The sequence below is a fragment of the Gobius niger genome, assembly GCF_951799975.1.
Source record: "Gobius niger genome assembly, chromosome: 4".
Classification (NCBI taxonomy): domain Eukaryota; kingdom Metazoa; phylum Chordata; class Actinopteri; order Gobiiformes; family Gobiidae; genus Gobius; species Gobius niger.
In genome coordinates, this window is record NC_136855.1 from 13,889,932 (window position 1) to 13,903,947 (window position 14,016).

Consider the following 14,016-nt stretch of genomic DNA (forward strand, 5'->3'; position numbering starts at 1 on the left):
ATTTGAAGTCTTTAGATCCTACTGACGTGGACATAGTGTCGCCACAATGACAGAAAAATGTGTTTTGAGGAAAAAGGCCCTTGAAATTGCATTGTCCCATATAAGTCTATGGGGGAACATTGAATCAGCGCAATATTTAAACATGTTTTTTGTGAAGATTAGACATATTTTTGGTTTCCGGGTGAAAGCTTGTTTGTTCAGAGACCAATTTGGCCCAAAACCTGAAAACTGAAAAAATTGAGTTTTGCCTGTAGTGTCTCCCCTTAAGCACTAAATAACCCTTTAAGTTAGTCTGCTCCAGTCCATTAGGCAGACATCTTTTATTTATGTTAAAGCAAAGAGAATCATCCACCTACACCTCCAATGAGCTCATTGATTGACCAAAAATATCCATAATACTTTGCAAGGCAGTGTGTGTGTTTTACTTTGTCAGTAGATAAATACTGAAAGAAATGGTCCCTAGGAAAAGCTCGCAACGCACCACTGAGAACCACTGTCCTGAATGTTCGCTGCAGCTGGTCAAGCACATCCAACTTGCGCAATACACCTATGAAATACAAAAACACAAGTTCTGTTGCCGACTTCTTAATACAAATGCAGTGGGTAATCAAAGAACAGATTTGGATGAAGACCTCACCTATTTAAATTTCATATTTGAATCTTCAATGCAGGTTCTTGAGTCCTTTTCTGGACTCTGCAGTTAAAGTGTCGAACGTTTCGCTCAAGAACCTGCATTGAAGATGCCGGACAACTCCTGCACGACTGAGAGCACAGACATGTTTGGATGCTTGTCTCATCCCTATGGAGACGCCGGCCCGCTCCCAGTACAGATACAGTCAGGTCTGAGGAGAGGTGAGCTAGTGATGGGTAGATAATACCTCAAAGTCTGCGTCAACCATTGATGTAAATATAAAGTGTCAACTTTCAAAATTGTGTTGCACTGTATCGCAGTGTTGGTAGGCTTCATTGTATAGGCGCCATCTGGTGGTGAAAAAGCATTGCAGCAGCGAGTCTGAAAAAAGCGAAATGGGATGATGAAGAGAATGTCATCATTTATGCATCAGCCAATATACTTTTTTTTCTTTTTTTTTAATTGCTCTGTTATTGCTGCACATGGTTAATTCATCTTTTTTTTTAAAGGGTGATGGAAATGATGCAAATATCTGTCTTTTATTGAAGAAAGGAAGCAATGAAACCACGCTGAAACACTCTGAATTTACGTGTATTTTATTTGACGCAGTCTCATGCTCATGTACAATAACTAAATATACACACAATTTGCAATATTTACATAAGGAAACTTCTAGACAGGAACAGAAGAAGGGGAGACAGGGGCTATCACTTTTTTTTCTGGTGTTTGCTGTTTGCTGCTCATCAACAGAAAATCCCAGAGTCAGACCTGCATTAAAGCTTGAACCCTTGATTTGAAGTAGACCCCACTCTCTTTTTCCTGTCAAATTGCAATAAATAGTTATTAACCATCAAACACAACAAAATCGAGTGTGACAATGTGCCCCATACGCCGGGCAAGTTGTCACAAGTCGTGGGGTTGGTTGTCACTATTGTTTTTAATGGAGTTTTTTATGTTAAAGGGACTATACAGAGTTTAAAAATGTTAAAACTAAGTATTTTTATCCCCCTACATGTTCCAGCCATGTCCTACTGTGTAGAATGAGCTCAGACCTCCACAACTGCCTCTAAAATCCTGCACTGTCACTCAAAAAGGTGTTAATTCGGGTCCAAAGTGCCGTCATGCACGAGCTTAATATAAAAGGTGCAGTTACGCGTAAGACCAGAGGTGGCAGTAGTGAGTATAAAATGACTAACTTGCATCTTTAACCCCCCTTTTGCCCCTTTAACTTGAATTTTGCAGTCGCAATGCAATTTCACATGTGTTCATGACACTCATTTGAACTAACTGTTGTAACTCTCGTGTAAATGGACAAATTCTCAAAAATTACCCAAACATACTCTATCAAAGCTATTGTTAAAATAAAGTGATCATAAAAACATATTAGACACAAAAGAAAAAGCTGTCCCACCATGTTATACCCCATGTGACAAATGACCCCTCAGTTTTTGTGACAAATAACCCCGGGTATCCACTTTATGAATAATGTGCGCTAGCTAACAAATGGCCTAATCAAAGCTAACGTCTGTGTCTTTCAGATCAGTGTCTTTTGTTTCCGGCACTAACAAAAGGACAGCTCTCATTACAGAAATAACCCCAACATTAAAGGTTGGGAAAAGGCATAAAAACAATTCAAATGTGAACTGTCCTCATGTCTTTAGTCCAAATGAGAGAATTATTATTGGAATAGAGGAGGAATACCAATACACATATTAAATATCAGTACTCACGTTCAGCGCCCTCTAGTGTGGCTATAAAAAGCAATATGACAAATAACCCCAGTCTCCCCTACAGAGAAAACAGACCAGACCAAACCTTTTAGTCCGTCGAATAGCGATCAAAAGATTATAGCTGAAGTCCTGGCTATGTACTAACTAACCTATTTTGTATGGCACTTCAATATGGACATAACAGAAATGGCTTGTGTGCTTTACACAATATAAAAAAATCCTAGTTTGTGACCCTGTTCACTAACAATGGCAATAATTTGGATTCTGATCTGTTGAATCATTTTGTTATCAGGGCAGATTCGCCTCGTGCCCAAAGATTTGGGTGCGGCCTCGGGCGGGCGGTACTCATGGCCGGGAGCTGACATTGCTGCAATACCATCACCTGGTAGACGGGGGGACTCCAAAATAAACTTTTTTTAAACAGATTCCAATGGAGACTTTACACTTCGCAACAGGGGCGGACTGGCCATATGTCCATTCTGGAAGAGCACAGAAGGGCCACTGGCTCGAGGGCCACCGGTCCCGCCTCAACCGAGCTTTACCCAAATCTAAAAGCTAAAAAGAAAAGCATCAAAAGAGAAAAAGAGAAAAACACGGACAAAAAAACACAACAAAAAATGATAGAAAAAATAAATAAAAAATGTGACAAAAATTCAACAAAAATGTGACAAAAAAGTGACAAAAATGCAACAAAAATGTGACCAAAATTTAACAAAAATGTGACAAAAATTCAACAAAAATGTGACAAATATTCAACAAAAATTCAACAAAAATTCAACAAAAATTCAACAAAAATTCAACAAAAATTCAACAAAAATGTGACAAAAATGCAACAAAAATGTGACAAAAACTGAACAAAAATGTGACAAAAACTGAACAAAAATGTGACAAAAATGCAACAAAAATTCAACAAAAATTCAACAAAAATGTGACAAAAATTCAACAAAAATGTGACAAAAATTCAACAAAAATGTGACAAAAATTCAACAAAAATGTGACAAATATTCAACAAAAATTCAACAAAAATTCAACAAAAATTCAACAAAAATTCAACAAAAATGTGACAAAAATGTGACAAAAATGTGACAAAAACTGAACAAAAATGTGACAAAAACTGAACAAAAATGTGACAAAAATGCAACAAAAATGTGACAAAAATGCAACAAAAATGTGACAAAAATGCAACAAAAATGTGACAAAAATTCAACAAAAATGAAAAAAAAAAAAAAACAGAAAGAAAAAAAAACATACAAAAGGTGACACAACACAGTAACAGCACGAGGAAAAAGGTCAGTTTTGTGGGTCTTAGCTTTCAAAAGAGGACAGAATGCATTTGGTTTAGGCAGGGGGTAAGAGGTTAAAATATGTATTTGTGGAAGTGTCACAATTACGCTAATTTGGGCCAGGCTGGTCAGAGTCCAGGGCTGTTTTTCAGTCCCAGTCCGCCCCTGCTTCGCAAACACTGCTTTTAAGTGTGGCTCCAGAGACACATACAAACTCCACACAGAAAGGCCCTCGTTTGGCCCGGGTATCAAACCAGGGACCTACTGTGAAGCACGAGTGCCAACGGCTGCACCACGGTGCCGCCCACAGCTGTTCATTCTAACTTTGATTTCCACTGGCAGTAAGATCAGAGGGGCTGTTGAGTGGGACAACTGGAATGAAGTTTGTTGCTTTGTCTGCTTTTTCAGAAATCTATAATGGCCTACACACTCAATATACTATTATTATTATAATTATTATAATTATTATAACTATTATAATTATTATTATTATTATTATTATTATTATTATTATTATTATTATTATTGTTATTGTTAAAGATGAATTTGGCTGACTGATCCTCAAACTGAATGTACCAAAATGTTGCCTAATTATTGCCTGGCTCGTCAGACTGCTTATCAGTTTGTATTTATTTTGACAATGTGCCTATCTCACTGGTTAAGAATTTAGGTAAAAAGAAAAAAAAAAAAAAAAGAAGAATGAAAGAAAAGTCAAATTAGTTTTTAATAATTACCCAATAATTCTCATAGACAAACACATTACAGCGTCATATGTGCACAGTTTGAAAAATAAATTGTGATCCCTGGAGCGTAAAAAGTGCCCACAGAGGGTTCTTTCACTGTTGTAGCACACCAACCTCCCTTCCTAAAAGGTAGGTAAACCTTGAGCTTTGGGACTGTTGGTCAATATTCCTGCAAACTCAGTACATAAACAGTGCAGCCCTTCTCAGTGGGTGCTCTGCTTATTTGGTGGTGCTCCAGCGTGCAAGCGTTCAGTGCCGATTGGGTCATGTCTGGACTGTTTGCTGTTCGACGCCTGCTGCTGTGTGGCGGCCTGGGCCTTGTGCTGCCCGGCCTGGTCCTCGGAGCTGTGCTGGTTTCTCTGGAAGAAGCTGCTGACACACAGGTAGGCCTATTAAGTATTTTTTTATACAAAGCACAAAGGTGGAATGAAGCTATAATTTTGTTTGGTGCACTTTCTATCCTTTCAGCTTGCAAATGGTGCTCCCAGATTATTACAGGTAAATGTTAAAACTGGTTAATATGTATATACTAATATGTGTATAAGATACGGGGGATATATACATTTGGCAGTTATACATATATAGATATGTCCAAGATTCCTATTTGTTTCATTCAAATACTAATGCATTTGCTTGAGTAGTTATCTGCCTTTCTACTTTGAGTTCAATATGTAGCTGCCAATGCTCAAGCCACTTCTGTTCTTATTGGCACAGCACTGCATTGACTTGGTTTGTTTATTCACAGAAAAGAAGCACAGTCAACAACATGGTAAGTAAGATTTCTAATGACGGACCGCCTCTCTGTTTATTCAGAGACTCACCCACGCATCAGCATACACTCCCAACTCCTAAGTGGAACCAGTGACTTAACACTCACTAAAGTCGCGATCGTCTGATGTCGTTTGCCGAGTACAACCCTGAACCAGCTGTGAAAGTGTCAAATTATGATGCACATTGGGGACACGCTGCTGTAACGTAAGGATTTGTTTCCCAGGTGGAGGTGTACAGTGTGACGGTGGACTGCACAGTTACCTCACGTTTTGCTCACACCGTCATAACGTCGAAGGCTCTGAACAAGGCCAATAGCTCACAGGAAATCTTCTTTGAGGTGGAGCTCCCCAAGACGGCATTCATCACCAACTTTACCATGTCAGGGAACATGTTTTATCCCTACTCTGTATCGCTGTTGAAAAGTTTTTTGTTTTTGTTAACTTAGTGTTATGTCACATAGGGAAATTGAAGGTCGTGTGTATGTGGGTGTGGTGAAGGAGAAGGAAAAGGCCAAGAAACAGTATGAGACAGCTGTCAAAGCTGGACAGACCGCTGCGCTCGTGAAGTAAGTCTGACTATTGCCACTGGTGTTGCCATTACTTCATTTGCCCTTGTATTCACAGCACCACTGAACTGAACTGAATTAGCTGTATTTAAATCTAAATTTCATTATCTTCAGAGGGTGAACCAAGAATTTGAGATTTAAAGTAACTTAGTAACACTAAAGCTAGAGGCCTATTTATACTCTGGGAGGAGGAGTCAGGACCACCATTACCCCACCTCTTTCTTGTTCACACAAAAAATTGTTTCCATCCATGGTGGGTGGTGGGTCCACGGAAGGACGGCCTATTGATTCTTAGCAGGCCTGTTAGTCTCTCAGAAAAGGCTTCTGAAACGCTCTTTGTCTGACCCGTCAACAATGACCTGTTTGCCATGGGAGACCCTACCAGGGGCACGAAGCCCCCAACAACAGAGCTTCCAGCATCGTTTGGGTGCTCAGACCCTTCCACTACATTAAGGTGGCAGTTTGACGAAACATTTTTTCAATAATTAAAATAGTCTTTGCATTGGGCTGGACTGAGGTGAAACTCAGGGTCGTTGGATACTACTGTATTTATACCCAAGCCCAGAACACACTTTTAAAAACAAGAAATAGCTGGGGTTATGGCAGTCCAGACTCCTCCCCTCAGCACGCAACATATAAGTATCCCTAGTTTGTGTGTTCAAAAAGTCTTAAAGCCCGATCTTCCACCTGACGCAACAACAGCGTTAGCGCAGAAGAGAGTGACATTTTAGTGCAAACAAACGTTGCACCAGTGCCTGTGTGGCTTAGAAAGACTGGGCCGATTGACACGTGGTGAGACTGCGACAAGGACTTGTTGCTCCTTCCTTTCACAGTGCGCCCCTCGTCAGTGCAAAGGCCTAGTCTAAAGTCTGCGTTTGGAAACATAAGATCTGACCCTTAATCTTTTACTACAAGAGTGAGAAGAAGATTCTGAAGACAAAGGAGAAATGTCCTCAACTCAATCAACCTAGTCAAGTCGGCGACATCAGAAAGTCTTTCCTACGAGGGAAAAGTCCCAGTTCACCGAGAGCCAACACAAATGTGATTGTTATACATTTACTTGACTTGTCTATTCCAGGGCTTCAGGGAGAAAGATGGAGAACTTTGCTGTATCTGTCAACATTGCAGCCTTAAGTAACGTAACATTTACGCTGACCCACGAGGAGCTCTTACAGAGAAAACTGGGCCAGTATGAGATCTTGACACGAGTCAAGCCCAAGCAGCGCATTCAAGAGTTCAAGGTACACGTCCATGTTCTGTAACTAAAGCACACAAAAAGTGTAATCTGGTCTAAATTTCTATTTCAGATTGTAACAAACATCTACGAACCTCAGGGAATTTCATATGTTGATGTCCATTCAACTTTCCTCTCCAACGAGCTGCTCCCTCTAGTGGAGAAAACCGTTACAGACAAAAAAGTATCAGTTGTTGCTATCTAAAACATGTCCATATGCTAAAATACTGGACAGTTCATTTTATTACCCACTAAATAAAATAAAATGTTCCTTTCTCCACCTTCTTCAGGCAAATATCTTCTTCTCTCCAACACTGGAGCAGCAGAGGAGTTGCCCAGACTGTGAAGGAAGTGTGATTGATGGAGATTTTATAATAAAATATGACGTCAAGAGAGAAAAGGGTCTTGGGGACATTCAGGTAACTGACCATAACAACATCATTGGCTTTATACCAGTGTTACACAGAGATGAAGTTCTCAAGTCCCGGACTAGGACTCATTTTCCAAGTCATTTCAGGGACTCGACTCGAACATCATACAGAAGACTTGTCTTAACTTAGTTTGAGTTAAGTTAAGACTTAACTCAAACTAGTGACTCAGGTCTGGTCAGGGGGTCAAGTCATAAGAAATATTATTTGAGCAAGTTAAATGGTTAAAAATCATTTATTATGACTGCGAAAGGAGTACAGGCACAGAAATCCCTCAGATTTCAGTATATTTGTTTGAAATGCATGCCTTTTAGCAATTGTTTTTTTAATGTTTTGATACATTTGTGGGAGACATGGTTTTGGACTGAGGGCTCGGCCTGACTACAGCTCGTGCTGGGGGGGCTTTAAAAAAAAAGGGATGTAAAAAAGGTTGGGAACCACTGCTCTAGAACACCCTAATATAAACCCGCATTGTTCTAGATATTGTGCATCTAACCTGGGTGCGTACATGTCTTAAAGTAACACAGCACTTTTAAACTATTGGATAAAGTTAAAAGTGCAAATGACCCCAGAATACCACCTGAAGAACCTCAAGTACTACTAGTGGTACACACAGGTTTAAAAACACTGCTCTGTACGCAGCAAGGCTCGTTAAAAAGCCTATGTTACACAACTGTAGCATGAGATAACAAACCTTGAACAATTTTATTCACGTGGGGCAAACCTGAGCAGTTAGATGATTTCTGCCTGTGGATTGTCAAAGCAGCATTTGAATCTTTTAACCTGTGTGCTAATTTACTGACCGATGATTCTAAATATGTTCCTCATCCAGGTCATCAATGGATACTTTGTTCATTACTTTGCTCCCCCTGACCTCCGCCGGGTCCCGATGAACGTTGTGTTTGTCATTGACGAGAGCGGCTCCATGTCCGGCCCAAAGATCTGGCAGGTGACTTGTTATATACAGGATTAAGATGATTCCTTCTTTCTCTCAAATGAATTGCATTGAAATAACATGATTGTTTCAATAGACTCGAGAAGCGATGGTGGCGATAATCCAAGACCTGCGTGAAGACGACCATTTTGGCATCGTTGTATTTGATGACAGAGTTAGGGTCTGGAAATCATCACTACAGCAAGCAACCAAACAAACCGTTCAAGATGCGAAGGAATTTACTAAAACAATTAGAAGTCGAGGAGGTCAGCTAGTCATGCTGTATTTCTGTCTGTGCACATTGTCCAAGAATTCCATCTAACTTCAGATTATACAGGGACAGATATTAATGCTGGAGTGTTGAAGGGGGTTGACATGCTTCGTACAGCAAGGACAGATGGGATACTTCCTCAGAGAAGTTCTGATATGATTATTTTACTCACCGATGGCATGCCCAATTCAGGTTTCTAACTCTCTCTCTATTCATTTATAAATTATTCGACTTGGTCTTTGTGAACTGTTCATCTTTTGCTTTTGTAATTTAAGGAGTAAGTAATCCTGTCCAAATCCAAAAAAATGTGCGTGAAGCCATTGGCGGAAACATGTCTCTCAACTGCCTCGGCTTTGGGAATGATGTGGAGTACCCCTTCCTGGACGTGATGAGCCAGCAGAACAAAGGATTAGCCCGCAGAATCTTTGAGGACTCAGATGCTGCTCTACAACTACAGGTAAAGCCATGGATTTGTTCATACCATAGGGGACACTTAATGTTTTATGTCATGATTTTAGGGATTCTACGAGGAGGTGTCCAGTCCCCTGCTCTTAGAAGTAGATCTGAAATATCCCAGCAACACCGTGGACTTCCTGACCACAAACCACTTCAATCAGTTGTTCAATGGCTCAGAAATAATAGTGGCCGGTCGACTGATGGACAACGATATCGATAACTTTCTTGTAGAAGTTTTTGGAGTGGGGGTGCGTACTTGCAAAAATGAAGAAGAATAAAACATGCCGCCACTTGCCAGATATTTGGTTTGCAAATCTTCCAAAACATAAATGTCATCATGTTCTAGTATGAAGACTACCAGGTCCAGGGCCAGGCCAGTGTCTCGGACTGGGGTGTGATGTATCCTGATGAAAAGTACATCTTTGGAGACTTTACTGAGCGCCTGTGGGCATACCTCACCATCCAGCAACTTTTAGACAAGAGGTCTTTCTTACTTCAGACTTTTTACTTAATCCACAGTTATCTGAAAGACAATAGTGTTATTGATGATAGGTTTGTTGTATTTCTTACTTTTAGCAAAGTTGGAAGTCCTCAGGAAAAGGACAATATCACGGCCAAAGCTCTGGAGATGTCTATACTGTACAACTTTGTGACTCCTCTTACATCAATGGTTGTAACTAAACCAGAAACTGATGACACACCCCAAGTGGCAGATAAGCTAACAGAAGGTACATCCTCACAAGTGTTATTGTTTTCTCGCAATTAAAAAAAAGCTTTGCCCCACAGAACAACGACAACAAGCGGAAAGATCTGGTTTGACAAGTAAGAGATGGCAATTACATCGACACTTATTTCAAACATTGGCATTAATTACCTGTAACTGTTTTCTTTCATTCTTTTGCTTTAAGCTGCAAGAAAAGTTTCTTATCAGGCCCCAAAGCGACCGACTTATTTGGGTAAGATTTCACTGTTTTGTTTGATTGGCAGTGAGTTTAATAAATAAGGCCTACATGAATATAGCAGGCCTCCGCCAGTCAACGCATTTGATGTTCTGAGCTTATGAGTTATTACAGATGTCCATGTCCACTCTAGACCCTTACTCGTCATTCACTATACAGTATAGACCCCACTATATAGAAGACCAGTGGTTCCCAACCTTTTCCCTGCACATGCTGCCCATTCCAAAACTAATAATTGCTAATAATGACTTATTTCAAACAAATAAACTGAAACTGGAGTGCTTTATGCACCTGTAGTCCTTTCTCAGTCATATTTGATGATATAATTTGCTCAAATAATAAATATCACTTATGACAAGAAACACATGGCAGAGTGTTTCTTGAGAGCTAAGAACTGAAGTGAATTTCTCCATTGTGAGATCAATAAAGTCTTAGCTTATCTTATCATACTCTGACCAAGCATAAACCCATGAAGGTACAGTGATGTTGAAGAAGTTTATAGGTTCCTTTATATTGTAGTGGATGGAGACCCTCACTTTTTGATCGAGCTGCCCGACCGAGAAGACGCTCTGTGTTTCAACATTAATGACAAACCTGGAACTATTTTCACTTTAGTCAAAGACCAAGAATCAGGTATTTTTTAATCTTCACTAATTACAGTTATTTCCTAGCATTTTGTCACTAGTTTTCTTTTTTCAATGCTGGCTTTAAGGTGTTCTGGTTAATGGCCAGATTATTGGAGACAAGGCAGTTCCCCCTGATGGTCAAATCAATACATATTTTGGACGCTTTGGAATTGTCCATCAAACCTTGGGGGTATATCTAGATGTGACCACTCAGGACATTTCCGTACTACAGGACGGCAATTGGGTCAAACTTCTGTGGTCCGGGACAGCATCCCTTAAAGGACCTAAGTGAGTTACAGCTCCAAAGCACTGCTCTGTCTCGCTCTCTTTTTTCATATTCATTCTGCTTTTAATTGTTGTTTTTTTCGCTCTTTTTGTTAGTATGGATTTACTTCTGACCAAAGATCGCAGCTTAACAGTTACTTTGAAGGACTCTGTGAAGTTTGTGATCCTGCTACATAAAGTTTGGGAGAAGCACCCGTACCACAGGGACTACCTGGGCTTCTACACACTCGACAGCCATCTGCTGTCTCCTAATGTCCACGGTCTGCTAGGTAACTATACCGTATACATGGGCTCAGATACTTTTCAGACTTATTCAGATTCAGAAAACTTTATTGATCACAAAGAAAAATTCATTTGTAGCAAACTTCAGAACATTTCACAAACACATTGCAGACAGTCTCTGTGTGTCACTCCCAACAATACAGACAAGAGTAGAGGCTCAAGAAAACAATCGTCCAACAATAAAAGTAGTGCACATTTCAGAAGGTCTATGTTACTTAATGAACACACTCCCCTTCAGAAATCAACAGCTCAGTGACAGAGGGGACGAAAGAGTTGGAGAAACAATTTGTTTTTCGAGATTGTACAAAATAACGACATCTGAAAGATATGAGCGACAGAGCATGGAGAGGCTGACCCAAGATCATTTAGCTTCTTTAGCGCCTGTTAGTTTGTATCTTTCACAGACAAACCATTGTACCAGCAAACAATTGAAAAAGTTAAAGGAATAGGCCACTGTTTTTACATACTGAGATATGCTCTTACCTCACTTTAGCCGAGTTAATATATCCCCGTCTGGTCTTTGTCCGTGCGCTCTGCCAGGCAAACGGAGCACATACGCAGCCTCTCCCACATGTCATATAGCTCCAAAAAAGCTCACGATAGAAGCTACCAAGCTCTTCCACGTGTTCCCTATTTAAATAAAGTTACGTGAAGTGTTTTCATGCGAAGTATATTTACACAGAAATGTAGCATGTCGATTTTATAAGCAAATAAAAAGGGGGACTATATTGTGAGGCGTAATGATACGAGGAGCAAAACGTCCGCGCAGTAACTTCTAAAGACTTCCCCCGCTCACTTCCGACAATAACCTTTAGGAGTTACTGCGCGGACGTTTTGCTCCTCGTATCATTGGTAGCTTCTATCGTGAGCTTTTTTGGAGCTATATGACATGTGGGAGAGGCTGCGTATGTGCTCCGTTTGCGTGACAGAGCGCACGGACAAAGACCAGACGGGGATATATTACCTCGGCTAAAGTGTTGTAAGAGCATAAGATAAGATAAGATGATACTTTATTGATCTCACAGATGGAGAAATTGCATTCGATGAGAGAGCATCCGGCAGCAGCACCCATTCAGTGCGCACCACTCTTTTTTTTTCCTTTGGTGAAAGATTGTTGTGTCGCGGCCGCCATCTTCACTGTTTTGGTCACAGGAGGAGCACTGGTTATCTCATATCTCAGTATGTAAAAACGGTGGCCTATTCCTTTAAGAGTCAACTCTCTATGAAACAGCAGTAAAAGTTGCAGAGAATCCTTTTATTTAGATTTCCTTAAAAGGTAGATTTTCTCTTGTCTGTATTTGCATCAAGAGCAACTTGTCGCCAATCCACCACTTCAACAACTTCACCGTGAATGACACTGCTGCCCAGAGAGGGTGATGTGGTGCGTTTTAAGTCGATAGCCATGTTTTTTTAGATGTTGAAAGGGACTATACAAATTTAAAAATGTTAAAATCAAGTATTTTCCTCCCCCTACATGTTCAAGCAATGTCCTAGTGTGTAGAATGAGCTCAGACCTGTTCACCACAACTGCCTCTAAAATCCTGCACTGTCACTCAAGGTGTTAATTCGGGTCCGAAGTGCCGTCATGCACAAGCTTAATATAGAAGCTGCAGTTACACCTAAGACTTGAGGTGGCAGTAGTGAGTATAACATTGACCAACTTGTATCTAGTCCCTTTAAATCAAGATAGTTACTGTCGCACCATTGGACAAACTCTGTCAATGCAGGGCCATAATTCATTTCAGATTCTGACAGTAAGGACACCAGGACTGTGTCGTCTGAGAACTGAACCACGAACCTGTTCTTCTGAGTGGCCCGGCAACTGTTTGTGTACAGAATGAATAGAAGGGGGGGCAGAACACACCCCTGAGGAGATCCTGTGTCAGAGATGGACACGGGAGACATCTGAGCACTTGCTGGATCCTGTTCAGCAAGAAATTTAAAATCAATAAAAGAAGCTGGTCAGGCAAATTAAAACAGTGGCAAGTCTTTGAATCAGGATGTGGGGTTGCATCTTATTAGAAGAAAAGTCGGCAAGCAGAAGTTCTTTCATTATTTCTATTTCTACTTTCATTAATTTAGGTCAGTTCTATCACAGTATTGAATTTGAAGTGTCCGATCTCCGCCCTGGAGGGTCCCCAGAGAAACCTGACGCCACAATGTTTGTAAAGGGGCACGAGCTCAATGTGACCAGGTATGACTCGATATGACCTTAGCCACTTTAATGTCAGCACAATTCATAAAATGAACATCTCATTCTCATCCAACAGAGGCTGGCAGAGAGACTTCAGGAGAGATATCAAGAAGGGAGAGAGCATCCCCTGCTGGTTCATCCACAACAATGCCACTGGCCTCATTGACGGAGAAGCAAGGGACTACGTTGTGTCGGGTCTCTTTAGTACTTTGTAAATGCTGTAAAGATTTGACTGAAAGGTTAATCTAGTCAGATCCCCGATCATTTTACACTGATAAACAACGACAGATAATCAGACTTCTGCACTTGTGGTATATTCTACATGGCAATAAATCTTTTGGGGACAATTGAGTATTTTTTTCTTTACTGGATTCTTTGAAAGAAATAGGTGTGGGCAGATCATGAGTAAAACCAAACCAAAGTTTAAATATTTAATTTGTACCTCAATTTGAATGAATGGAAGCAATGTTGGCTGGTAATAGCTTTATCAGACTATTTTATTGCACTAGGCTACCACCTAGAAGTGACTACTTGAATTGACTGGTTGATGCCAAACCTGTGGTCAGTATGGGACCCAACCAGAGATCTAGTATACAAGAGATAGCCGGTTATCTATTCAGCCCA

General features: G+C 40.4%; 1 protein-coding gene across 1 annotated transcript; it reads left to right on the forward strand.

Moving 5' to 3' along the window:
• The first annotated feature begins 4,629 nt into the window (after nucleotides 1–4,629).
• On the forward strand, nucleotides 4,630–13,731 carry LOC306961881 (inter-alpha-trypsin inhibitor heavy chain H3-like). The gene is made up of 22 exons (XM_079554827.1): nucleotides 4,630–4,770; nucleotides 4,856–4,885; nucleotides 5,133–5,156; nucleotides 5,382–5,536; nucleotides 5,619–5,723; nucleotides 6,802–6,964; nucleotides 7,031–7,141; nucleotides 7,248–7,376; nucleotides 8,218–8,334; nucleotides 8,417–8,585; nucleotides 8,657–8,782; nucleotides 8,866–9,047; nucleotides 9,109–9,294; nucleotides 9,393–9,529; nucleotides 9,623–9,774; nucleotides 9,833–9,868; nucleotides 9,955–10,002; nucleotides 10,525–10,638; nucleotides 10,718–10,919; nucleotides 11,013–11,185; nucleotides 13,281–13,392; nucleotides 13,469–13,731. Exons 1-22 carry the CDS (start codon nucleotides 4,654–4,656, stop codon nucleotides 13,605–13,607), a joined length of 2,727 nt encoding a protein of 908 aa, XP_079410953.1. The 5' UTR covers nucleotides 4,630–4,653; the 3' UTR covers nucleotides 13,608–13,731.
• The last annotated feature ends 285 nt before the right edge of the window (nucleotides 13,732–14,016 follow it).